Here is a 25,091-nt window from a genome sequence, read left to right as displayed (position 1 = left end):
GAACCCTAAACAATATTATACAGAGATAAGGTGTGAGGAAAGACTTGGAAAAAATGGGTGATGAACAGATAAGAGACCATACTTGACAGAGGACAATAAAAACTATGGCATAGAGCATCAACAGACAAAACATGCACAAAAATCAGGCAGACGTGTGCCCTCATACCATTCAATAGCCCAAAAATTCAAAGTGTCATAGGACAGAGCCCCTGAAGAAAATTTAACCATAGCTTCTGATATCTGTATTTTACTTTTTGAGCCACTTATATCTTACAACATTCAAAACAGACTTAACTCAGTATTTTAGAACATACACAGCACTTACCTCTTCCTCCTTGGGGAAGATCCTGTGACGGAAGGTGACTGGCTTCTTGTTCTCATCTACTTCATAATCTTCTTCATTCATCCACTCATTGAAGGCATCTGTGTCTAAAACCCACTTAGCGTGAACCTAAGAGTGCGAGAGAGAAATGAAAAACAAAAGAGATGCAAAGGAAAATTGTGAACCACAATCAAGTCTTTTTAATATTTATATTTGAGCTTACTACCAAGAAACATTCAAGACTTTATGACATGAAAGCCAGCTTGCCTGTAATTCTGCACTTATTATCCCCTCAGTATTTCTATTTTTAATTATACTCACTATTCTATACTGTAGAGCGGGTAGCTTAGTGGATAAGGAGCTGACCTGCCAATCTGTAGACCTGAGTTCCAATCCTGGATCCTGGAAAGTATGCGTCTTTGGACAAAGTACGTAATCTCCATTGTCTCAGGCTATCCTGCTGTAAATGTGTACCTGCCTTGACTGGAGACATAACCTGCTTTGGACTGGGGTCCAAGGAGAGTCACAGACTCTTGTCTGCTTCATGCTACAGAATCTGGAGATGAGCACCGGCCCAATGGGCCTCACAACCTATAATGGCTTTACTTTAATATTCTATACTACCGTGGAATGCTGTGGTGTTCAGTGCACTTGTTTTCAAAACAGAAGTATGGGGGCATTATTGCAGCAAAAGTATTTGCAAATGTGTATTTCGATCCACAAATGTGTAACCAGATCCACAAAAGTGTAAAAACATTTGTGTGTGTAACCAAATCCACAAATGTGTAATCACATCCACAAATGTAAAAAAAATAAATAAATAAGTGCGTGTGTCTGTGAAAATTGGGCCACTCGATTGGATGTTTTCTTACACGTGACTTTTGCTACACTTCTGCTGCGGAAGCACCAATGATATCAGCCACTACTGTTTTAAGCCTGGCCAGGCCCTCGCAGAACATCTCTGAGGGCCTGGCCAGGCCCTCGCAGAACATCTCTGAGGGCCTGGCCAGGCCCTCGAAGAACATCTCTGAGGGCCTGGCCAGGCCCTCGAAGAACATCTCTGAGGGCATGTTTTATTTCTTTATTTTTCCTGCGTTTCGGAGACCAGGAACATGAATGGATCTTCTTGCGTCTTTTAACATTAAATAAACACAAGAATAAAAATAGTAATAACAAGAAAATGTTGACGGTTCCTTTCAGCCTGCTGCATGTCAAGATATGATTAATAGAGGAACACCTTAAGGGAAAATCCACTGTGTGCTATTATCCAGTAAATGCAATGCTCTTCCATAAGATAAAGTACTATTTGTGTTAACATTTTGTTATTATTACCATTTTTATTTTTGTGTTTATTTAAAATTAAAAGATGCAAGAAGATCCATTCATGTTCCTGGTCTGGGTATCGTTGTTTTTTCGGAAAAAGGTGATTAGATTACTGAATTCAGTGCTAGGTATTCAAATGGAGCCGTCTTTTATCACTTTGTTTCTTGGCATGCCCAAAAAAGGGATTATGTCCAAATAACATATTTATTCAGGATTAGCCTTGCTGCAAAAAAGCCATCACTAAATACTGGCTCAAAAAAGACTTCTTCTGTTACAAGTAATCAAACACATAAGAACAATGGAACTTATGACGTTTAGCCTCCGTTTACAACAGCACAAGGGTTAAAAATACTGGAAAAGATGGGACCGTTTTATCCAATCTGTGGACGATGACAATGTTGGCAAGATGTGAAATGTACCTGTGATTCTCCTTGGTTCTTTTGTTTCCTGTATGCCCCGGGATGTTTAAAAATAAAGCTCCAAAAAAAAGCTATTGAACCTGTTGGAGTCTAGCTACACTCATGCTAGTTACAGCTCACCTTCCAAGACCCATCTGTGTCTGGTGGCTCTTCTACATCAGCATCCACTTCACTGGCTGATATCCATGTATCATAGCTGGTGGTACAGACAACAGTCATTGGTAAAGCACTCAACATCTCTAGTAGTAAAGCATTTACCAAAGCATTATAATACCATATCATCATACCATATTATATATTATGTCAAGGCTATGCCAAACAAGGACAGATTGGTTTTAATGTATATTTTACATTATTAACCATGCCCCAATCACTCTCATATTTGTATGTGAGGTGCAGACTGGCACTCACTATCACCTGACAAAGTTTGGAGGTTCCAATTTTATGCCTGTTTGTCTATCTTCCGGTTATCAGCTGGAAACCAAGTGCCAAAAAGCAATGACAAATTGTGCATCGCAGAGAGAACCAATGTTCTGTGAAAGCGGCCTGAAAATGAATCCAGAAACCAATTTGGGGGGGGGGCTGAAGATGCCACAAAAACAAAAAAAAAACCCTCTGATTCAAGTGCATGAACTAAATACATACTCCTGACATTTGGTCACATCTAAGTTAGCTTATGAAAAGCCACTTTGAAGTGGCTTTGACTTTGAACATTTTAACCAAGGTTAAAAAAATTTTGGAACTCGAAACTAGTGTTCGTGGAGGTTTGCGCACTACGAGCAGGACACTCTAGTTATGAGTGAAACTAGAATAATAAAAACACAAACTGCAGCACAAGCAACTGCAACAGAGTACTGTATTTAATGACACACCAATCTATTCCTTTAAAACATAAATTCTTTGTGAAAATCTCAAACAAAACCAAAGGTATGCAGAAATTAAAAGCCATAAAATTGGGGTCTGTTTGAGCACCTTTCTTGTTCTTGAGTGATTTTTACTAATTGATGCATCTGTACATAAATGGGGTCATCTTATGTTCAAGGACTCGACTTGTACATGTTAATACATCCACAACAGCAGGTTGTGTTAAATATCCGTGACACGAATGTGCCCAGAGGGGTGTCAACCTCTCTATCTCTAAAATGTGTGCCTGTCTTTTTATCTTTCTATGGAAGCAGTTGGACAGTCGAAATACTGCCAGTGAAGCAGTGTTTTATTATTTATTTTGTGCTCAACCATCTGCATTTAGAAGCGGTTGTGTACTTTGATACATAAACTAAAAACTGTTAACATTGTTCTTAAGCATATTTCTGCTGCTGTCAGACGTGTCCATAGAGTATGTCCCAAACGTATAGTTCTAACAACCTAAATTGAATCCTGATACACAGTGTTATCTCGAGCCCCACTGACCAGACTTTCCAATGATCTAAACTTGACGTCAATGGGTAATTTTCTGCAACGATGGGGATCGATAGTGGGCTCCCACTGACCAGTACGTAGCATGGCACATAACCAGAATATGGCATGTTGCTGCCGTGTCACATTTTCGCAACTGGGGAAGCGGTCACCTCCTGCAAAGCCAGCATGTTCTGAGGAGTTGGATGATCTGCAGTCATGGCATGTAAAGTCCACCAGCATGAGCGGCAAGAGCACCTCCTATCTACTGTGCTATATGAACAGAGAGAGCACTCAAAATTGAATGAAAAAGAAAGAGGCTATGGTGGTGAAATCCCTGATAAAATTGTCCAATCCAATTGGGATTGTGACTGTCTTCATCATAAAACTGTGAATCAAATTAATTTTTAAATTTTTTAAAATTATTTTGTGATCTTTTTCCTCACAGAGGTTAAGCTATTTAAACAAGTAAACAGGGACACACTGCAGCATAACCTTTGTCTTTCTGTACTTCCTACGAAGGCTGAAGATTATTTGGTATGTCTTCAAGAATCCTCAGCAACTTCTACAGGAGAAGAGCAGAAAGTGTCCTCACCAGTTCTATCAGTGTGGTATATACATTCAGTGCACAGTTCAAGAAAGGAGGCCCTTCAATGTGTGATAAAAACAACACAACACCTCTCAGGAGTGGGCTTCCCCTCACTCCAGGGCCATTAGAAAGGCATGCAGTATCATAAGGGACAACACACTTCCCCAACAGTCTCTTCACACTCCTGCCATCAGGCAGACATACAAAGGTTTGAGCTCAGAGACAAGTTTGACAACAGCTTCTTTCCACAAGCCATCAGACTTCTGAAGCTACACTGCACTTTCACACCAATTTAGACTGAACACTGGTTATCTCCAATACATTCCAATACTTGCATAACCATCACAGGTGCCTATATGCACAATGCACTTATGACATTGTGCACAACAGATACATAACCATCATACAGGTCTTCTTATATATTTATGTGCTGCTCAGTGTGTATCATGTCATACTTTTTTGTTTTTATCCTTTTATATTTTTAATAGCAGTGTGTAATGGAGGACCAGGAAAGTACAAATTTCCAACAGACTCCTGATCTACTGATCTTTCTGTGGCTGCCTGAGCATGTGTGCAGGACTGCCCAATGGAGGACCCGTAGGCCACATGTGGCCCAACTTTCCTTTGGTGCCACCTTGGCAATTGACATGATCTTTGGAATTAAATAAAACTGATTTTATGTTGAAACTTCATTATAGATTCAGAATGTTAAATAATGCATTTAATTGAAATCACATTAATTCTGTAATTCACAAAGGGATAAATATTTTTGGCATGTGGCCCTCCATTCAGATTAATTTGGATGACTTGGGTTGTAAGGACAGCCCAGAGGTCACTGGAGCTGAGATTCCTGTCCTGGATGCTGTGTATGCTGGACGTCTGTAGAGGAGAGCCACCAGGATCTCCACTGACCATACTCACCCTGGACACCATCTGTTTGCCACGCTCCCATCAGGGAAGCGATACTACAACATAAAAACCCAGACTAGTAGATTGAGGAACAGCTTTTTCCCCAGAGCTGTAGCCTCCATCACCCCTCCTCTTCCTCGCCCCCCCCCGCTCTCATACTCACCAGCTTCAGCTACATTCTGAGCCACAGACTATTGTAGCAACTGGATTTTAAATAGCCATGAGCAGTGCAATTTTTGCATCTCAGTTTACATTGTAAATGTCTTCTTATATTTTATTTTTATATTTAATCATTGCTGTTACTCTACACGCTCCATTGGGTGCTTGAGGGTTCATGGGCGTTCGCCCAACCAGTCCACATGTGTTTTGTGGCTCTGGAGAAGGCATTCGACCGTGTCCCTCGGAGCACCCTGTGGGGGGTGCTCCGGGAGTACGGGGTCCTTTGCTAAGGGCCATCCGGTCCCTGTACGACCGCAGCAGGAGCTTGGTTCGCATTGCCGGTAGTAAGTCAAACCTGTTTCCAGTGCATGTTGGCCTCCACCAGGGCTGCCCTTTGTCACCGGTTCTGTTCATTATTTTTATGGACAGAATTTCTAGGCGCAGCCAGGGTGTAGAGGGGGTCTGGTTTGGGAACCACAGAATCTCGTCTCTGCTGTATGCGGACGATGTGGTTCTGTTGGCTTTGTCAAATCAGGACCTTCAGCGTGCACTGGGGCGGTTTGCAGCCGAGTGTGAAGTGTCCGGGATGAAAATCAGCACCTCAAAATCCGAGGAGTGGAGCCTCAAGTGAAGGAGTTTAAGTATCTCGGGGTCTTGTTCACGAGTGAGGGACGGATGGAGCATGAGATCGATAGACGGATCGGTGCAGCGTCTGCAGTGATGCGGTCGCTGTATTGGACCGTCGTGGTGAAGAAGGCTGAGTAGGGGGGCAAGGCTCTCGATTTACCGATCGATCTACGTTCCGATCCTCACCTATGGTCATGAGATTTGGTTCATGAGCAAAAGAACGAAATCGCGAGTACAAGCGGCCGAGATGAGTTTCCTCCGCAGGGTGGCTGGGCGCTCTCTTAGAGATAGGGTGACGAGCTCGGTCACTCGGGAGGAGCTCGGAGTCGAGCCGCTGCTCCTCCACGTCGAAAGGACTCAGTTGAGGTGGCTTGGGCATCTTTTCCGGATGCCCCCTGGACGCCTCGCTGGAGAGGTGTTCCGGGCACGTCCCATTGGGAGGAGGCCCCGGGGAAGACCCAGGACACGCTGGAGGGATTACATCTCACAGCTGGCTTGGGAACGCCTTGGGGTTCCCCCGGAGGAGCTGGGGGAGGTGTGTGTGTGTATCGGGGGGTCTGGGCGGCTTTGCTTGAGCTGCTGCCCCCGCGACCCGACTCCGGATAAAGCGGAAGAAGATGGATGGATTTTACCCCTGTGTAATTCTTTATTGACCCTGACCTGGCTATCAAGAACAATGTGATGTTCTAGATAACATCCTGGTGATACATTATTCTGATCATGTTACTGGCTGGCCCTACATGGTCCTAAAAGAGAAGAGTGGTGTTCAGAAAGTGTTTCTCTAAAAATAAATTTGTTACAATCAAGGTCTTGGCTTCAAAGAAGAACAAAAAAGTGCATCAACTGTCCGCACTGCTCAGTACTCACCTGTCTGGGTAAAAACCCCAGTGCACCAGTAGCTGTTTGTCTTTTTTCATAACAGGACGCAGCCACTCCTCTGCAACAAACACAAACACACTTTGAACCAAACTAATATTTATTGTGGCTATATGTCTAGAGAGAGTACTGTACAAAGGTTTTAGGCACATTGACATAAATACAAATATAGCTTACCATACTTGTATATGACAGTAGGGAGTGGTGGACAAGTGGTTAGTGCACTTGGTTTCAGTGTGGAAGGTTCCTGGTTCAAACCCCACCCCTGACGCATTCCTCCATGTAATGTGGAGTTGCATCAGGAAGTGCATCCAGTGTAAAACTTGTGTCAATTCAATATACAATTTATGCAATGCAATACGACTTGCTATACTTGTGTATGTCAAAGTAGATATTTTAAATCATAGCTTTTAAGTTTTCTTTGTATTTCTTAAACTAACAGTCTATGTGCCAAGCAGGATTTCAGTACCATGTAAGGTGGCAAACACAAACACTAACAAGCCAGCCTCAGTGTATCAGGGTCAATAAAGAATTACACAGGGGTAAAAAAAAACCAAAAAAAAAAAACCCTCCAGTTATATTGAAAAGTTTGGACCATCTATGACTGAATGTTGTGGGGCTATGGGGCAAAAACAGCAAAAAATGGTGACAAAGGTCAATTTCAGTTTGTACAGCAGTCAGAAGTACAGAGCCCACATAGGGACATGGTGGTTAATTTTTTAGCCCAGATTATAGTGTTCCCTCGCAATACTTTTGAGTCCATATTTCCAGCCTGGGGACACACAGGTTTGTTGAATCATTTCAATGGATTGCACATCATGGATAACCAGAACTTGATTAAGTTCTACTTTAACCTGGGGCTTATATACAATAAAATACTGGAGGCTTTGTCTGTGAGACACAATGTGATTATGTGCATGAAGACTCTGAACCGTATTTTAAAGTTTCGGTGGAGATATGATGCACTAGAAGACGCCGTGTGCTTTATTCGGGGGTAACTCCAAGGCTCTGGAAGCCTGCATGGCTACTGAGTTACAGCTGTGCAAGTTGTAGCAACTTACTCCATCTCACGGGATTCCATTCTCTCGTGAATCCTGTTGCTGTGTGTGTGTGTGCATATGCTTTCAGTCTCCCCCCACCTGATTCCACTCACTGTGTACTCTGATAGGCATGAGCTTTAATATATTAGGTTACTGCGAAGGAACGCGAAAACTATTGTGAGGGAACACAATAATATTGCAAAGGAACGCAATAATCTGGGCCCCCCCCAAAAAAAATTAACCACCATGTCCCTCGGCGGGCTCTGTATAGAAGTTAAAGCTGCTCCAATTTTGAAAAAAAATAAAATAAAAAAAAGTTATGTAAATTATTGGTTGAGATAACTGGATTAATAAATGGAATGGTTTTGACCATGTTGAATGCTTTGTCTCCAAAATAAAGGGGACTTCTCGAAGTAATCTAAAAAAAATCTTGGACTGTAAAAGGAGAGGGACTTAAGAGGTGGTTGTCCAAGGTAACTAAGCATAACAGATGGTGCACACTATTCCTTTTTAAAACCCTATTAAAGCTATACTGCCACTAACCTTAAGATTTAAGGCATAAAAAGAATTTTCTTTGACACCACAATAATTGTATTGATTATCCTTTAAATAAGGGATTCATAATATGACACTGCTAATATGATCAAAATTTGCATTGTCTAGAAAAAAAATAAAAAGTTCCCCTGAAGGTGAAAATTTCAAAAGAACAAATGACTCTGAACAACTTACAGCAGCGATGATACCGATCCATACAGTCTATGGCAGCAGCGTCATAGATCACGCGGTTGCTTACCCAGAGTTGCGCGAGGGATGCTGGGAAGTACACGGTGACAACCAGAGTAGAGACGCACAGTGATATCTGCTGGCTGGTCTCTCTCAATCCAACATTGTGGAAAATGCTCTGAAATAGCTGTGTTTCTGTGTAAATCTAACAAGTTTCTCATACATTGCGTAAACGCTAGCGAGAAATAAATGTCTAAATCTAAAAACATTTTTTATAACCAGATAACACCTCTGCAGTGCTTTACAAGGCAACTCACAGACATCAGAATTACCCAAGGTCAAAGGTAACTTTCGGCCTTTTCAAAAACCTCATGCATGCACTTGCGCATCCTCCTGCAGATGCCATAAAAATGAAAATAAAATATTTGTTATGGAATTCCCCCAGGTAAATATGCTCTCTATTAAAATGAGCTGTAATTTTGCAATGCATTAAAAAAATTAACTGAAGTTAAAATGCTTGGATTTCAGTAGAAACTAAATTTCGTCAGTTTAGTGAAATCTGAATGGCAACCAATAATTTACATCACTTTTTACCAAAATTGGAGCAACTTTAACTTCTGATTCCTGTACAAACTGAAACTGACCTTTGTCACCAATTTTTCTGTCGTTATCCCATAACATTCAGTCAAAGATGGTTCAAAACATACATTTTTTGGAATCTTTATGATAAGACAAATAATGTGGTGTACTTTTCAAAATGACTGGAGCATTTTTAATTTTTAACCCCTATGGAATTCTTCATTGACCCCTACCTGGCTACAGCTGCCACCCTGAAATGGACAGCGTACATTTTTGGGTAAACAATGGTATACTGAGGCTGGATTGTAAGTGTTGTTTTGCCATCTAAAGTGGTACTGATTAGGTCAAAATTGTCTCCTGGCTCACTGACCATAAGCAATCACAAAAGTACTTACTCAAAGAAAACTAACCTAATGACAAGTTTTGTAATTTGACAAAATAGCAGCTTACCTTCCTCTTGCTGGGTTGGAGGGGGGTAAATATGGTGTGTGGCCTTTGACTTATCCTCTGTGATGGAACCCTGAGGAGAACAAAATGTAATACTGTAACCACACAACAAAAGATACATGCTCGTAAGCATAAAAAAGCAATCCGTGCTTCACTGAACAAATCTTTATATCTAGCTTCACTTAAGTTGGAGTCCTCACCTGGTGCCTTTTGATGATTTCTTTAAGTTTACTGGCCTGTTTCTGCTCGATGTCCGTCGAAAGGAAGACAGCGGGACGTGTCAAGCAGTTATTCTATTAACACAGAATTACAGATACAGTTACATTCAATGAGAAGCAGTTTTTAATATTGAATTGAATTTATTAGGCACATATATGCTAAACAAAAATATCTCGTACACAAACAAACAAAACTCATAGACAAAGTAGTTAAAAGAAAGAAAAAAGAAAACAATGAACATAGTGCCCAAAAGGCGTAGGCAGAAGCAACGCTTATCAATGCCTACACCCTTCCATACAGTCAAATTAAACCAGGCTATGTGCCAGGCACCTAAGTGGCTCTACTCTACTCTCCTATTTTACTCTTCCTTTTTAGATATACCTTTATATACTAGCATAGTTCCACCTTAGAATTGGAATATAGAAGATATAACTTACTGAATTTTCATGAACAAACATTTCCAAACAAAATCTCGAGTGGTCACATATTTCCCAAACAGCTCCTACTACATGCTAGTTATCACCATACATTTTATAAATACATTTTACACAGATAATTATAGTGGGCGATTTTAACATCCACACAGATGCTGAGAATGACAGCCTCAACACTGCATTTAATCTATTATTAGAGTCAACTGGCTTTGCTCAAAATGTAAATGAGTCCACCCACCACTTTAATCATATCTTAGATCTTGTTCTGACTTATGGTATGGAAATTGAAGACTTAACAGTATTCCCTGAAAACTCCCTTCTGTCTGATCATTTCTTAATAACATTTACATTTACTCTGATGGACTACCCAGCAGTGGGGAATAAATTTCATTACACTAGAAGTCTTTCAGAAAGCGCTGTAACTAGGTTTAAGGATATGATTCCTTCTTTATGTTCTCTAATGCCATATACCAACACAGTGCAGAGTAGCTACCTAAACTCTGTAAGTGAGATAGAGTATCTCGTCAATAGTTTTACATCCTCATTGAAGACAACTTTGGATGCTGTAGCTCCTCTGAAAAAGAGAGCTTTAAATCAGAAGTGCCTGACTCCGTGGTATAACTCACAAACTCGCAGCTTAAAGCAGATAACCCGTAAGTTGGAGAGGAAATGGCATCTCACTAATTTAGAAGATCTTCACTTAGCCTGGAAAAAGAGTCTGTTGCTCTATAAAAAAGCCCTCCGTAAAGCTAGGACATCTTACTACTCATCACTAATTGAAGAAAATAAGAACAACCCCAGGTTTCTTTTCAGCACTGTAGCCAGGCTGACAAAGAGTCAGAGCTCTATTGAGCCGAGTATTCCTTTAACTTTAACTAGTAATGACTTCATGACTTTCTTTGCCAATAAAATTTTAACTATTAGAGAAAAAATTACTCATAACCATCCCAAAAACGTATCGTTATCTTTGGCTGCTTTCAGTGATGCCGGTATTTGGTTAGACTCTCTCTCTCAGATTGTTCTGTCTAAGTTATTTTCATTAGTTACTTCATCCAAACCATCAACATGTCTATTAGACCCCATTCCTACCAGGCTGCTCAAGGAAGCCCTACCATTATTTAATGCTTCGATCTTAAATATGATCAATCTATCTTTATTAGTTGGCTATGTACCACAGGCTTTTAAGGTGGCAGTAATTAAACCATTACTTAAAAAGCCATCACTTGACCCAGCTATCTTAGCTAATTATAGGCCAATCTCCAACCTTCCTTTTCTCTCAAAAATTCTTGAAAGGGTAGTTGTAAAACAGCTAACTGATCATCTGCAGAGGAATGGTCTATTTGAAGAGTTTCAGTCAGGTTTTAGAATTCATCATAGTACAGAAACAGCATTAGTGAAGGTTACAAATGATCTTCTTATGGCCTCAGACAGTGGACTCATCTCTGTGCTTGTTCTGTTAGACCTCAGTGCTGCTTTTGATACTGTTGACCATAAAATTTTATTACAGAGATTAGAACATGCCATAGGTATTAAAGGCACTGCGCTGCGGTGGTTTGAATCATATTTATCTAATAGATTACAATTTGTTCATGTAAATGGGGAATCTTCTTCACAGACTAAGGTTAATTATGGAGTTCCACAAGGTTCTGTGCTAGGACCAATTTTATTCACTTTATACATCTTCCCTTAGGCAGTATTATTAGATGGCATTGTTTAAATTTTCAATGTTACGCAGATGATACCCAGCTTTATCTATCCATGAAGCCAGAGGACACACACCAATTAGCTAAACTGCAGGATTGTCTTACAGACATAAAGACATGGATGACCTCTAATTTCCTGCTTTTAAACTCAGATAAAACTGAAGTTATTGTACTTGGCCCCACAAATCTTAGAAACATGGTGTCTAACCAGATCCTTACTCTGGATGGCATTACCCTGACCTCTAGTAATACTGTGAGAAATCTTGGAGTCATTTTTTATCAGGATATGTCATTCAAAGCGCATATTAAACAAATATGTAGGACTGCTTTTTTGCATTTACGCAATATCGCTAAAATTAGAAAGGTCTTGTCTCAGAGTGATGCTGAAAAACTAATTCATGCATTTATTTCCTCTAGGCTGGACTATTGTAATTCATTATTATCAGGTTGTCCTAAAAGTTCCCTGAAAAGCCTTCAGTTAATTCAAAATGCTGCAGCTAGAGTACTAACGGGGACTAGAAGGAGAGAGCATATCTCACCCATATTGGCCTCTCTTCATTGGCTTCCTGTTAATTCTAGAATAGAATTTAAAATTCTTCTTCTTACTTATAAGGTTTTGAATAATCAGGTCCCATCTTATCTTAGGGACCTCATAGTACCATATCATCCCAATAGAGCGCTTCGCTCTCAGACTGCAGGCTTACTTGCAGTTCCTAGGGTTTGTAAGAGTAGAATGGGAGGCAGAGCCTTCAGCTTTCAGGCTCCTCTCCTGTGGAACCACCTCCCAATTCAGATCAGGGAGACAGACACCCTCTCTACTTTTAAGATTAGGCTTAAAACTTTCCTTTTTGCTAAAGCTTATAGTTAGGGCTGGATCAGGTGACCCTGAACCATCCCCTAGTTATGCTGCTATAGACTTAGACTGCTGGGAGGTTCCCATGATGCACTGAGTGTTTCTTTCTCTTTTTGCTCTGTATGCACCACTCTGCTTTTAATCATTAGTGATTGATCTCTGCTCCCCTCCACAGCATGTCTTTTTCCTGGTTCTCTCCCTCAGCCCCAACCAGTCCCAGCAGAAGACTGCCCCTCCCTGAGCCTGGTTCTGCTGGAAGTTTCTTCCTGTTAAAAGGGAGTTTTTCCTTCCCACTGTCGCCACGTGCTTGCTCACAGGGGGTCGTTTTGACCGTTGGAGTTTTTACGTAATTATTGTATGGCCTTGCCTTACAATATAAAGCGCCTTGGGGCAACTGTTTGTTGTGATTTGGCGCTATATAAATAAAATTGATTGAAATTGATTGATTGATACATTTTCAGTAGTAACGATTCAAGTGTAGTAGATTCTTCATACAACACAAAAGAACATACAACACAAGAGAACATAATTTCTTTATATAAATATTTGAACATCGTTTGAGTTCCTCAGGTAGATTATTCCATTATTGAGGCCACAAATGGAGACACAGAAGCATTTCCTGGTTGTCCAAGCACCCACAATTTTGAAATGATAAACTCCTTAAATTATATATTCCTTCTCTTGGCGCAAAAAAAAAAAAAAAAAAAAAAAAAAATCTTGAATTCTAAATGACAATTGCCTATTTTTCACTTTGTACATCAACTGAACAGTCTTGAGCATTATCAGATCATAGAATTTTAATATTTTTGATTTAATGAACAATGGGTTGGTATGATCACAATACCCTGCATTGTGGATTGTTCTTAATGCCTTTTTTGAAGAATGAATAATGGTTGCACTGTACTTTTACAGTTATTGCCCCAGACTTTGGCACAATAAGTCAGGTAAGGTGCAGTCAATGTGCAATACAGAGTATGTAGTGATTTGCATTCAAGAATGTGCTTAGCCCTATTTAAAACTGCAATACTTTGATACTTTCTTTTGAATATGTTGAATATGAGATTAACCAGTTGATTCTTTCATCAATAATCACACCTAACAATTTGTTCTCTTTGACACATTCAATGTTTACACCTTCTAGATTTAACTGTATTTGTGCGTGTTTTTTTTATGATTTCCAAATAACATTATTTTAGTTTTGGACCAATTTAATGACAGTTTGTTAATATCAAGCCAACTCTTCAACTTTATCGTTTCCGTTCCAAAATCAGATAATAATTGTTGCAAATTATCTCCTGAACAAAACAGGTTTGTGTCATCTGCAAAGAGAACTGCTCTGAACACATCTGAAACTCTACACAAATCACTAATGTACAAAATAAATAACTTTGGTCCCAACGCAGAACCCTGGGGAACCCCACAAACGATGTCCAGATATGAAGGACAGCAGTCCCCGAGTTTAACAAACTGCTTCCGGTTTTCTAAATAGCTTTTAATTCAATTCAGAGCCACTCCTCTGATCCCATACAGTTCCATCTTTTGAAATAATATGTTGTGATTGATTGTGTCAAAAGCCTTTCTTAGGTCAATAAATAAACTTATTACTGTTTCCCTGTTACCGGATGATGATGGCTGGTTTGGACTTGTTGTCTTTCTGTGGTAGTGAATGACAGTCTGCAATGTCACTGTTGTTAATGTGGATGTTATTTGAAGACAAGAACTTGATGATCTGCTGCTCCAAGGAGTGGATTTCTCCTGGCGTTTCGTCCAGAATACTTGTGCTGCTGGCTGCAGCCATAGAATATGACCGATGTCTGGTGTTCAATCCTGTTATAATATCATCCATCCTTGAATACTGTTCTAAATCTTCCACTCGTTCTTCTGATTTCGTTGTCTTTTTCCTGCATCAATTTTCTCAGCTACCGCACCTCCTTCAACAAACCCAGTAATTCAGTCTGGTTTTTTACCACGCCACTGAGTTCTTCAGACATAAAGTTCAATTACTGTTTTATTTCTTCCAATTCCTCTCCACTTATTGCCTTCTTAGGTGCATGCTGGATGATGTGTGCAGCAGCTACGGTGGGCTAGGTAGCTTAGAAAGCTAACAATAAGCCTGGTCCTGGCTTGCTGGGTTCCGGCTTCGTGGGCCAGGATGTAACTACCTCTGTAGCAGTGGCCCGTAATTAGCTGCCGTTGTGAGCTCCGCGGGTCTGTTTGGCGACTCCGACGCCGCCGCTGCGGGGTTGGGTCGTCTGCCTCCAAGGAACCATGGGCCGGGATAGACCTGCAGTGCCGCCGCGGGACGTGAAGGGACTGTAATGCTGTCATGGAGCTGAGTTGGGCCTCTGTGACCGCAGGCCGAGAAGAGTCTGCGACGGTCTGCTGCGCCACTGCTAGCCGGGATGGCCCCACGATACTGCCGTGAAGCCGAGCCAGGCCCCCGACGCTAACGCGGGGCTGCTGCGGGGTTGGATTGCTGGGTTGTCAGCCACCAAGTAACCGTGGGCCGATGAGGGACTGCAACACTGCTACAAGCCGGGCTGGACCCGCGACGCCGACACGACCCTGGATGGCGGATACCGGTGCGGCCACTGGCAACAACAAGCACACACGCTGTGGAGTTTGGATCAACTCCACTCACCGCTGCCGCTCACTCCACTCACCAATATCAGATTATATCAATGTTCATGGAGTGTAGTTTGGTTTTCGTTATTGTACAAATGCTAAGTAAAAAAAAACAAAAAACAACAAACAAACAACACAGGAATGACATGGCTAATTTGTGCCATGACGTAAAAAAAAAAAAAAAATAGTACAACAATGGTGACACTCCATGAGTGCATTTTAGCTCTAATGATAGAAAATGGATAACAACGCTAGCTATAATATTCCATCCGATTTTCACGTCAGCATAGATTTTTGAGGCGACATTTTAACCAAAGTTTTTCTTTCTTTCCTTTGAAGCAACGTAAACAACAAATAACATAATGGGGGAGGCGATGAAGTGATTAAAGCTGTGGACTTGTGACCAGAGCATCTTCTGTTCAAATCTGTCAGAATGGAAAAATCACTAAGGGCTCTTGGGTAAGGTCCTTAATCCTTAGACCTCTAATGCTCTCCTGCATCTGGCCAGCTTTTCATCATATTTCTATTCATATATTTACAGTGTTCTGGAGAAATATATATGTCTCACATTCAAAAAACTGAGATTGTTCTAAACATTTTGATATGGAACACATGGGCATTATACTAAAAGAAAGCACATTACAAGGGGATTTTTTAAGGTATGGTAAAATCTTAGGGCTATAATGTTTAAACAGCAAGTTGCTCCCAGTGTGCAGTTGAGTGTCTTGTATTGCAGCACCCTGACATCAGTGCGAGTGTGTGAATGTTAGGTATCACTGTAAAGTCCTTTGCGCATCAAAGTGCCATATAAATGCAGACCATGTCCCTTTAAGACCGGTGCGTACAGAGCAAGTACCATACCTGCACTAAGTTCTTCTCCACATTTAAGAACATTTCTACATTTCGGTCCATCCTGGAGGGATTCTGCAGATCAAACCGTCGCCTGGAAATGTGGACAAAAACAGAGATGTAAGTGAAGTGATCCACTACAATACTTGGGCCAAACAACACTCTGTGTAATGAATTCAGTCTCATCTATGCAGTTAATAGTTTGCCAACTCACCAGCCCTGCTCACTCTTAAACTTGTAGACAGACCCCAGAATGTGACAGAGAACACCTCCAGCCTTGAAATCCAGGAAACACTTGGCCTGAAGACAGGAAAGAAATAACATGTTTAGCTATTCATTGCAAAGTCAATTTCTGCCTTTCTGAGAAAATACTGTAGATTTCACAACTAATCAAAACAAGAGTGCTCTGAGAGCACAATACTCCCAGCTGGCAAATGCTGCTTTGGTATAAGTGCTTGCTACATTCTGAAAACATTTCAAGGAAATATACCGTTACCCAAAAATCCTCCTAAAAATGTGAAAAAAGTTGACTTCAGAATACAGGCACCAAGTCATGAAACTGGCAGTGTCAAGCTTTGTTAATCAAGGGCCATAACTCTGCCAAAATGTGTCAATCTTGTACAATATTACAATACGTGTATTATCAACCTATAACAAGAATTTGTACCAAGTTATATAAAATTCCTACAAAAATATGAGGAGTTAATTTCAGATTGCAAGCACCCAAGCATGAAACTGACCAAGTCTAGCTTTGTTAATCAAGGGCCATAACTCTGGTAAAATCTAAAATATGCTTATTATTAATGGACAACAAGGACTTGTGACCAAGTTTCATGAAATTCCTCCTAAAAGTGTGAAAGGAGTTGATTTCAGAATGCTTAAACCCTTCTTGGGACAGACGGACAGACAGACAGAAATCGTTGTGACATCATCCCTCTACGTGCCTTCGGCCAGCGGGGGCAAACATACATCAATATGAAAAATATACTACAAACAGATATTTCAGGATATGGTTATGAATGAACAGAGGTATGTGTGTTACACTCACAGGTAGCTTGGTAAGGGCAGGATTGTTGACTCTGCGCCCAAAAGCATCTTCCTGGAACTGCAGCAGCTGGACCACAAGCCCAGCCAAGGACTTACTGGAGGGGGAGTCATTCTGTACATACTAGGACCACAGAGATAATATTTGTTATCAGATGGGTGTCAATGCAGACCAATAAAAACAGTACACACCCATTCCAGGGATATCTAATTTTTCAAATAGAGCAAAAATATGTCCTTAATCCCAAAATTTCTCACAGTGTCCAGTTGAGTGCATTGCAAAATTCCTTCCTCAAAATTGGGCAAGTCGAGTATTTTGGCACCCACTGGTGGCCAGTGCCATCAAGACCCCCATGGTTTTTCAGTTGCATTTGACAGAATAGGGCTTATATTTGTTGATAACATTGAAATCTGGTTGCAGTCTGGACCGTTTGGTTTTCGGTCAATTTTTTTTTTTGGAAAAGTTCGTTTCTTGGTAGGTTCCATCTCCGAGACATGTTTCGTTGAAATCCAAGTCGGCTTGAATCACAGCCCGCCTGATCCATACAAAAATGGGCTCTTAAAAGCAATCATATACTCTGACGATGTAATTCAAAGTTGAAATAACTCAATTAAAAAAATGATTTCACCATGAGGTTTATGTCATTTTAAGAAATCCTACTTTACAATCACAATGCAGTCATTGTTAAATCATTTCCTGTTGCATTTATAATAAACATTTGTATTTATTTACGATGTCTCTTTTTCTAGTTGAAATGCAGATATGAATATCTACCAGAGATAAAAATGTACACATGAATTTCCATGCTATTTTATTTGTTTAAAAATAAATGTCCAAGGTTCCTTATGATAAACAAGAAATCATCTCATCTGAAACCGGTAAGTATGATTTTAATTTATAGATGAAGAAAGGTTTCTAAAGAATCTTATTTTTTTACTATTTTAATTACAAGTGTTCTCATGTAAGAAACTTTTTTTTTTTTACAGCAATCAAAAATTGGTTTTGAGATTAAAAACAATTGTAAGGATTTTCTTCAGAAAACTGCTGTGTATAAATGAGCCGTTCTGTACTGTAGTCTTCCATGTTTTGGCTTGATGCCTCATTTACATTGGACAGCACGAAGCTACGCCACAGTGCACAGCAGCGAAAGTTGGACTGGGTTGAACTTTGACCATGGCAACTTGACGACAAGTGGCAATGCGTGCTCCCGGTGAAGAGTCGCTTTAGCTCGGCTTTTGATGTAACGCTTCACATCAAAAGCGAAGCATCCAAATGGACGCTTGCATCAAAAATGCGAAGCAAAGCATTTTTGTAGCTTTGCATCAAAAATGCGAAGCGTCTCATTGAAAATAATGCTTTTTTAAGCGAAATGCAATGCGTCTAACATCCTCAATGCTTGCAGCGTGAAAGGTTCTTAAGACTGCATGAAATTTCCATTAGTTTACAACTTTTTTGCATTTAAGTTTTTGTTTGAACATGTTTGTTTGAATTTACTTTGCACATAACTTTGTTACATATTTATATGTTATTCATTGTTCAGCATGTCAATATAACACTTGTGCAGAATAAAATTAAATGTGTTAGACTGTTACTATTTAACCTGCTAGTTTTGTTTCACTATATGCAGAAACTAAAAAAAAAAACCTATATAGTTTTGTTTCAAATTTTCATGAATTTTTTTAAGTTGGAAGTGACCTTGCATCTGTGGCCATGTGGGAACAAAGCATCTCTTTCTTTTATTTTTCTCATAGAACTTGTCTTTCTTCCTTAATTCTTCCTCATCTAGCTTCCTCTTATGACCAATTCCTTTAGCATTTGTTTTTCCTGGCTGTTGTCTGGGTTTGGGTGATTGTAATTTAAACATATCAGAGTTTCATTCATTCATTCAAAGCATTCTGTTCCGTTTGCGTCTTCTTCACTTGCTTCCTGTGCCGAGAATTAAAAAATGCTCACAAAGATTTGTAATGGAAAAGGCTGAATGCACACTCCACTTCTTCTTCTTTCAAGTTTATTGCCGATTTGCAAACCAACATGGTGCATTATCGCCACCAACTGTTGGGTGTTAAGCATTAATAGATTCTCATTCACTCACTCATCTTCAATTGCTTATCTGGGACCAGGTCGTGGGATAAATGGATTCTGACGTATGCTATATAAGGAATTGTGGAGATGAGGGAGGGAAGGGAAAAAAGTGGGGGAAATTACACTGAACTATATTCTCTTGAATAACGCGTTCAATACATGTCCTTGACCTGAAATCTCGTTCACTTAGTGGAGCGTGCGTGAGACTCTGTGGGAGCGTGGCACAAGACAAAAGCAAACATGGTGGACTCACTGAAGTTTAATGACACAGAGATGTGCAGAAATTTGACTTTGCCACCAGAAAAAAGGTCCAATAAATAGTAGTGGCCCGAGTGGGCCATCATTTTATAAACTGTACTGGTTTGTAGTGACCCGACAGTGGGCCAAATCGCTGCTGGGCCAGCGTGCAAATGACAATGCCGAGCCCTGGCCACATACAGGCCTGGTGTATATACTATAGCGTTTAAACGAAGCCTCGAGGCAAAGAATTATCAATCAGTGTTTCTCAAAGCCCAAAATGATGTTCCAAAATCAAATGGCATTTAAAAATCAAATGGCATAAAAAAAAAAAAAAGAAAAAAAAAAAAGAATGTCTCAAAGTTAACTTAATCATCAACTATAAATGTCACAGATGTAATTTTTCTTTCAAGAATGAGCTGGGGGCATGTTCACGTGCAAACATCAGAATCAGAATAGCTTTTATTCGCCAAGTATCCACAGAATTCACAGGAATTTGACTTTGGTGTGAGCTGCACTCTCTCTGCATGGCATGTACAAATATACGAGGTCTGTCAATAAAGTATAGGTCCTTTTTATTTTTTTCAAAAACTATATGGATTTCATTCATATGTTTTTACGTCAGACATGCTTGAACCCTCGTGCGCATGCGTGAGTTTTTCCACGCCTGTCGGTGACGTCATTCGCCTGTGAGCACTCCTTGTGGGAGGAGTCGTCCAGCCCCTCGTCGGAATTCCTTTGTCTGAGAAGTTGCTGAGAGACTGGCACTTTGTTTGATCAAAATTTTTTCTAAACCTGTGAGGCACATCGAAGTGGACATGGTTCGAAAAATTAAGCTGGTTTTCGGTGAAAATTTTAGCGGCTGATGAGAGATTTTGAGGTGATACTGTCGCTTTAAGGACTTCCCACGGTGCGAGACGTCACGCAGCACTCCCAGGCGCCGTCGTCAGCCTGTTTCAAGCTGAAAACCTCCACATTTCAGGCTCTATTGATCCAGGACGTCGTGAGAGAACAGAGAAGTTTCAGAAGAAGTCGGTTTCAGTATTTTATCCGGATAGTCCACTGTTAAAGGAGATTTTTTTTTAACGAAAGACGTGCGGACGGGTCCGCGCGTCGGGACGCGGCCGGCGCGGTGCGGCGGCACAGGAAAAACACCTCCGTTGGAAGCCTTAAGGACAAGTTGGAACATGTCCAGCTGTTAAACAATTTCTCATATACTCACTCCACTGAAAGCCATCAAAAGCCGCCTGGATTTTACAAATGGTTATCAACACGGAGGTGTTTTTCCTGTGCCGCCACACCGCGCCGGCTGCGTTTCCGACGCAAACAGTGGAATATCCGGATAAAATGCTGAAACCGACTTCTTCTGAAACTTCTCTGTTCTCTCACGACGTCCTGGATCAATAGAGCCTGAAATGTGGAGGTTTTCAGCTTGAAACAGGCTGACGACGGCGCCTGGGAGTGCTGCGCGACGTCCCGCACCGTGGGAAGTCCTTAAAGCGACAGTATCACCTCAAAATCTCTCATCAGCCGTTAAAATTTTCACCGAAAACCAGCTTAATTTTTCGAACCGTGTCCACTTCGATGTGTCTCACAGGTTTAGAAAAAATTTTGATCAAACAAAGCGTCAGTCTCTCAGCAACTTCTCAGACAAAGGAATTCCGACGAGGGGCTGGACGACTCCTCCCACAAGGCGTGCTCACAGGCGAATGACGTCACCGACAGGCGTGGAAAAACTCACGCATGCGCACGAGGGTTCAAGCATGTCTGACGTAAAAACATATGAATGAAATCCATATAGTTTTTGAAAAAAATAAAAAAGGACCTATACTTTAATGACAGCCCTCGTACATAGGAATAACATAGGATTCACCTACTCTTTAAATACAAAAACAAGCTCTTTTCGTACTGTGTTTTTTGGCTCAGTCTGGCTGAAGTCAAGCATCTATCTGAAAGGATTCAATCTGCCAGAAAAATAAGCACTTTAAAAATGTGTAGCCTTTTAAGATTTTTATCAAGTAATAACCATAACCGACAAGTTGCAACTTCTCAGATAGGACTTACTCTTTTCTGTTTGCTTTTTGAACAACTCTGAGCACTGGTCTAATTAATAAGTTAAAAAAGTAAACTGCGGTCTTAATATGTGTTGCTCTTTAAAAAAGATACAAAGGTGAAAATTAGATCATTTGTTTTAATTAACATAATTTGTACCAAGTATAGATTCAGTTTTGTTCCGAAACTGAATGTATAACCTCTGGTGGAGGTTAATTTAATATATTTGGTGTGACTTGACCTGAGAAAGTGTGTGTTATATTGTTGACGGTGTCTAAGCAAGTAGACTAGTCTTTGTATGACTGAATGGAGGCTACACACCGCTGTACTGCTGTGTTGACAAAACAACACTGCGTACTTTTCAGGGGCTGCAAACAGTTACTTTGAAAAACGCACAGAACTGCAGGATGTTTCAAAAAGGAAGACTATAAGTAGAAATGTAGACAAGATGAGATACTACTGATGGCACGATCATCCCAACACAGTCCCATGACTGCACTGAATTAGCTTCTCAGGCCTTTTGCACTGATGATAGGTTAGTGAGATTAGTTTCGCTCAAATACTATGATAGAAGCTTCCTACTTGAACACGTCCGTAAACTATAACGCATCTCGGCCGCAGTTTTGTAAACATAAGCGTCCTGGCAGAGGCACGGGTAGATAGCTAGCTGGCTAGCTAGCTGGCTAGCTAGCTGCTGTTGACAGAGAAATAGACATGGCCATATGTTCACTGGTATTATCAGTGAGTCGCAAACAAACGCACACGTTGGACACATAATGAACCCTTGGGCACAATTTATTTTGTCTCGGGGAAAACCCCCGTTATTGTTTTATAGTACCAGTGGAAAGCGGCCTTTATAGTAGTAAAGTAGCACAGCAGCTTGCTAACCTTCTTGTAGTGCTTCCCGATCCACAGCCGCACTGTCTCCAGCTGAGATATCGTTTCAGAACTTTCCCAAAATTTCGTGGACGGCCCACCGTCTTTTTTTCGTCCCACTGCAGCTCCACCGCCGACGATGCCGATACCTGGACCGGCTGAGCCTGTTCCCCCGCCTGCTGTCGCCATTGTGTTTTGTTCGCTTGGTTCGTCTCTTTCTCCTCCGCGACGCCGCTCAGCATGCAAGTCTTCGAATGACACTGCGCAGGCGCAAGCGTGTTCACATTTTTTTCATATCTCGCGATAAACAAAAGCGAATGGGGTTATGGGAAATGTAGGCATCATCTCAAATTTATAACAATTGTCCTCGCAGACTTGTGACATCTCAGTATCAGGGATAGCATGTCTGAATCATACTCCACCCAGGTGTACACTGTTCCATCACATTTGTTGCGCTTCTCAGCTGATGGAATAGACAACCTCCATCCAAAGCCCATGCAGATGATGGCAATGTATTCGGATGGAGCTGGCAGCCTTTCCAGGTGAAAGGTTTCAATTGCTTTTTTTAAAGTTAAGAAGACATAAATGTCTGGCAACTGCTTTAAAACCCATTGAAGCATTGTACATATCAACTTGCAACAGGAGTCAAAAGCATCATTCTTCTGCACACATCTAGCCAGCAAATACTGGCTTATAAATAACATATCAATTTTAAAACCCATTGCAAGTATTTTATGTTTAAACTCAACAAACTACAAATACTTGACTTTGTCAGCAGCTAAAGTAAATCATGATTCTGATTGATTATTAGTCTTTTACTGATGTTCAAGAAAAACATATTTTGAATTTAAATGTTCAACAGCGCCCTCTAGGTGATAGATGTTATTTATATTGTCATATTTGGGTTCATTGACCCCATAAACATAGATTTAGATACCAAAATTAATGTTCTACGTCAAGTAGAAGTGGAAATATGGCAAAATATTGAATTTGGTGGCCATTTTGCTTATCGCCCCCTGGTGGAGTTAGCCCGCACTTAGAAAAAAATTACCCCGGCTAAAATCTCTTTTTTGGGCCAATCTTGAAGACAGGGCTGCTGCTAAGGTTTTGGAGGCCCTAAGCATAACTGGTCAGGCAGGCCCCCCCACCCCCATACAAGAGAAACCCCCCACCCCCCCACACACACACAAAAGTTCTACTCAAACCATTACTATTTATTAAAGCATTTAAGTTTAGCGTTTAAAGCTACATCAAATCAGCAAAGCCAATGCAACCTAGCTTAAGCAGCACCACTGAACATTAAGCAATCAAAACAATTTAAACCTTTAACACGTACTTACCAGCAAGGGATGCACGGGCATCATCTTTTTGTTTCTTTTTCCTCCGTTTTTCAGCTCCAGACTCCTGCTGTCGCTTCACTGTTTAATTGTGGCATAGTGGCAACTTGTCGTCTCGTGTCAGAATCGAATGTGGGCTAGCAGTGCTACTTCAGTTAGGCGCAGGGTTGCCAGATTGGGTGTTTTCCCATCCAATTGGTTTGTTTAGAGTAAAAATATGGCACTGGACGAGTTTTTTTTGTATAGAATTGCCACACACATTTTAAAAATCAGTTCAAATTGCGCAGGATTTAGGGCCTCCATGCATTTTTGAGCATTTATTGGACTGGAAATCATCACATCTGGCAACCCTGGTTAGGCGACACAGCGAACAGAGAAAGACGCAAACAGGGCTGTACCATTTCAGGGAATCGGGGTGGGGGTGGATGGGGGCTTTAATTAGGCAAAAAAAACTGTTAATTTGCCCCAATTAAGTAATGGGGTAGGGGCCTACACAATGTTTAAAGACAAAAACGATGGGCCTATTCATAAATAATTCATATTGATTTTGAAATGTAATAATCAGTTACTTTGATAAAGTAATCCAATTACTGATTGATTACTGATTACTCCTTGAAAAAGTAACTTAGTTACTTTATTGATTACTCAATTATAAAAGTAACTAAGTTAGATTACTAGTTACTTTTTTAGTTACTTTCCCCAGCTGCTGACAACAACCCTCTGCCACCTCAACATGACAATGATACTTGTTTTGCCAAAACTCACTTTATAGTCACCCTTTCTTGACTTCAATGAAAATAAATACTTGTTTTATAAAAAGTAAAATAATCTTTCTTGACCTCATATTTAACTGTTGACAGCACTGTAACAGTAAAACTTGCAATTTCTAACCTACATCGTTTATAAATGTAACTATTAAATTCTAACATTTTTCTAACATTTAAATTCTCTATAAACATTTTACTTGTCAAAATTATTATTATTTTAAGTAGTATTAGTAGTTGTAGTAAAAAAAACGGCTTCAAAACTGACCCTTTAATCTAGGGGTGTTGTGGGGGAGGGGGGCACATCCCTGCCCCACGCCCCCATTCCATCTGGATTCGCCCCTGCTTTCGCGTTTGAGCACAAAGAATGGATAACATTTATTTATGCAGAAAACATGACCAGATTTACAGGTAAGAAAGTTTTATTGTGTTTTCACATCATGTGGTCCTCAGAAAGAGAGTTTAGGTGCATTTGAGTGGAAAATAGTGTTAGTTGTTGACGCGTCGCGGAGGATCAGCTGTTTTTAACGAGACGATACGGAGCGGCTCAGCTCAGAATTCTAAATAAAGGAGAAAAATAAAGCGTAAAAATGACTGTAAAGGTCAG

At 40.6% G+C, this 25,091-nt stretch overlaps 1 protein-coding gene across 2 annotated transcripts in view; it reads right to left on the bottom strand.

Annotated features, from left to right (window-relative positions):
- smarcc1a (SWI/SNF related, matrix associated, actin dependent regulator of chromatin, subfamily c, member 1a) overlaps positions 1–22,631 on the bottom strand; it is an 85,221-nt gene extending 62,590 nt beyond the window's left edge. For both annotated transcript variants that reach the window (XM_034174345.1, XM_034174346.1), the window contains exons 1-9: positions 22,396–22,631; positions 17,140–17,259; positions 16,306–16,391; positions 16,104–16,185; positions 9,609–9,701; positions 9,412–9,481; positions 6,611–6,680; positions 2,185–2,260; positions 326–451 (exon numbers count right to left, since the gene is read on the bottom strand). In XM_034174345.1, the coding sequence (XP_034030236.1) occupies positions 326–451; positions 2,185–2,260; positions 6,611–6,680; positions 9,412–9,481; positions 9,609–9,701; positions 16,104–16,185; positions 16,306–16,391; positions 17,140–17,259; positions 22,396–22,572 (900 nt within the window). In that variant the 5' untranslated portion in view covers positions 22,573–22,631. The remainder of the gene's footprint in view (positions 1–325; positions 452–2,184; positions 2,261–6,610; positions 6,681–9,411; positions 9,482–9,608; positions 9,702–16,103; positions 16,186–16,305; positions 16,392–17,139; positions 17,260–22,395) is intronic.
- Between the last annotated feature and the right edge of the window lie 2,460 nt (positions 22,632–25,091).

Source organism: Thalassophryne amazonica, chromosome 7 (genome assembly GCF_902500255.1).
Source record: "Thalassophryne amazonica chromosome 7, fThaAma1.1, whole genome shotgun sequence".
NCBI lineage: Eukaryota > Metazoa > Chordata > Actinopteri > Batrachoidiformes > Batrachoididae > Thalassophryne > Thalassophryne amazonica.
The sequence above is the reverse complement of the archived record's forward strand: the minus strand, read 5'-3'. Positions and strand labels throughout refer to the sequence as shown.